Below are 2500 nucleotides of genomic sequence, written 5' to 3' on the forward strand. Positions count from 1 at the left end.
AGACAAAAATCGTCTTGGAATTTCCAAGACTAATATGTTCTCAATAATGAATTTCTTCACAGGCGTTGTGCGATGTGGCATGCCAATACATGTTCTGCTTAAACGTGTTGAATATAGCTCCGAAAACAATATTGTTATGATGTTCAGCTGGTGTCCGCCAATACAAGTCAACCAAATGAGGTCGCTATCGCAATATCAAGTACAGCTTCATACTATTGACGGAGGTTTGTTATTGAATGATAGCATTCAACACGAATCCGATGTAAGTTTTAGCATAGAAGCCTGAGCATGCACTCAAGTAACAGCAGTTGGTTCCATATCGCGAGTCACGCAAAAGATATTTATGATAATCTATTTTGTACGACAAAACTGTAAGACATTGAGAACATTGACAAGTACAAGTAAAAATTGACTGAATATTTCATTCCTTGAGTTGTATACACGAAAGGAATTGTCTGTATGTACTACATCAATTCATTTTTGCAATCGATTTTTCTAGATTAATACCAAAAAAAAAGACATTGGGAAAGTATAACATGATTATAACCTATTATGACATTTTAAAGAAATTGAATACGAAATTTGGCATTTATATAATGTCATTGTTTCTGCGCAGAACGAAACTTACTATTGGAGAGCCACTAGCCCAGAAATTCAAGAAGGCAACCAATACAAACTAACGGTTAGATTATGATATTATTGTTTATCGGTATCTTGAAAGTACCTACATGTCAGTCCCGAATGTATTTAGGTATATCGGTCCAATCAAACGTTTCGTCGACTTAAACAACGAAGGGAACTGTGTAAAGAATTGGTTCTAAGAGATCTTAAGGATTGGCATTGGTTGATATCAAAAGTCATCCACACATGGTTATATATAGCAGGGTTATTACGTAACAGACTGATAAATCTAACAGAACATTGTGTTATCTGCAGGAAAGAGTGGTGCCGTCCGATCTGAGGGGAAGGAAAACTATTTCCGCTGTATATGACGATCAAGTTAATCAAGGATGGTCAAATTTAACACCAGTAGCGGATGATAATCTCAAAGTTGGTTGCACCTTCCTCCCCACCAACCCCCCCCCCCCCCCTCTTCCCATTTTACTCCTCCGTCGCCTATTAAATTAATTCCCTTGGATTTTCTTTTTGAAACCATGTCTACATGTTCCTCTAAGAGCAGTAGCACTGAACGCCAACGGGCAATACATATGAATATAATATATCATATAAATTAATGGTGAGTAGAGGGTTTCGTTGTCTGTGGGGATTTGTTTGATATTGTAGAGTTGGTTTAGTCTTGTTTTTAAGGGTTCCGATTGTACGGAACACGTAAACAGCGAAACTTACTGACAATAATGTTAGTAGTACGTTTATGTATGTGTTAATGTCTTAGAAATTAGCATCATGTTGAAATAAGAAAAGAATAAGCAACGAGAAATTGATCATCGTAAATAGCAAATAAAAGCTCTATGTGAATTTTTGCTTTCAATCTTTGGGAATTTTATTGATACTAGAGTGCACATGTAAATAATTAATTATCAGACGTTAATGAGAAGCTTGTGTAGTGTACTGTATATTTTCTTGTGGTTTTGTCTTATCACAACTGACATATTCTAATTTTAGATCGTTCCATACCTCTCGGATTCATATGGAGATGATCAAGGAAGACTTTTTACACAATCGTTTGCGGCCATATTTTTTGAAGAAGGTACATTAAGCATAGATTGCGAAAATTGTGTTATTCATTTTTATTATTAAAAACTAGTAATAATAATGCTACAAGAAAATACTATTTATTTTGGTATTCATTTTCCTTATGTTGTTCTCATGCACGGATGCAGGTATGTAGTTAGTTCTAAGATTTGCTTTCTATGAAACTCTGTCACTGAATTGCGTATCAAAGGTCAGGGCAGTAGCCTTGGTGGAATCCCTAAGATGCAAGTTGAGGAACATCAAGAAAAAATTACATTGAATTGTTGATGTATTGCATTGTTGTAGCATGTTGCATTTTGGGTGGGTCATTTCTTGAAAGGGGCCATCATGACACAATCTAAGCGGACAACCAGCAGTCCGGTTGACGCGTAGTGTAGCAAGAGAATATTTGCCAAAAAATGCTCCCATATTGCCGGAAATGACACTGCCCAGGCTTGTAAGTTGCATCTAAACATTCTTTACTTTGAGATCAAGAAAAATAAGAAAAAAAATTCTTTGCTATGGTCATTGCTTTACACTGAAGTAAAGATATCAAAGCACGCGTGGGCATTCTGATGTTAGCCTTAGCCTATACATGCTGATGGGAGGCCATATGGGAAATTTAGGTGCAAATTCAATGTTGGGTTTGTGCTATCGTGATTTGTTTGACATGTCAAAGAAGGACCTACTAGGGGTGGGGAGGCTTATGAGCTGAATCGGTGGGCCATGCAGGGGCCTGGACGGCCGCGTACCCCTAGTCAGTATGTTAAAAAGCCCTGACATATACGCATACCTCTAAGTATTCGAT

The 2500-nt window shown here is 37.1% G+C and overlaps 2 protein-coding genes across 2 annotated transcripts in view; both read left to right on the forward strand.

Moving 5' to 3' along the window:
* The window catches only part of LOC139960675 (fibroblast growth factor receptor-like), an 81672-nt gene that overhangs the window by 60582 nt on the left and 18590 nt on the right, over window positions 1-2500 (forward strand). The window lies entirely within an intron of this gene.
* Window positions 1-2500, forward strand: part of LOC139960667 (uncharacterized) — a 104548-nt gene that overhangs the window by 9627 nt on the left and 92421 nt on the right. Inside the window, exons 9-11 of the mRNA XM_071959218.1 lie at window positions 63-262; window positions 617-682; window positions 1624-1708. Coding sequence (XP_071815319.1) covers window positions 63-262; window positions 617-682; window positions 1624-1708 — 351 coding nt within the window. The remainder of the gene's footprint in view (window positions 1-62; window positions 263-616; window positions 683-1623; window positions 1709-2500) is intronic.

Source organism: Apostichopus japonicus, chromosome 19 (assembly GCF_037975245.1).
Source record: "Apostichopus japonicus isolate 1M-3 chromosome 19, ASM3797524v1, whole genome shotgun sequence".
Classification (NCBI taxonomy): Eukaryota; Metazoa; Echinodermata; class Holothuroidea; order Aspidochirotida; family Stichopodidae; genus Apostichopus; species Apostichopus japonicus.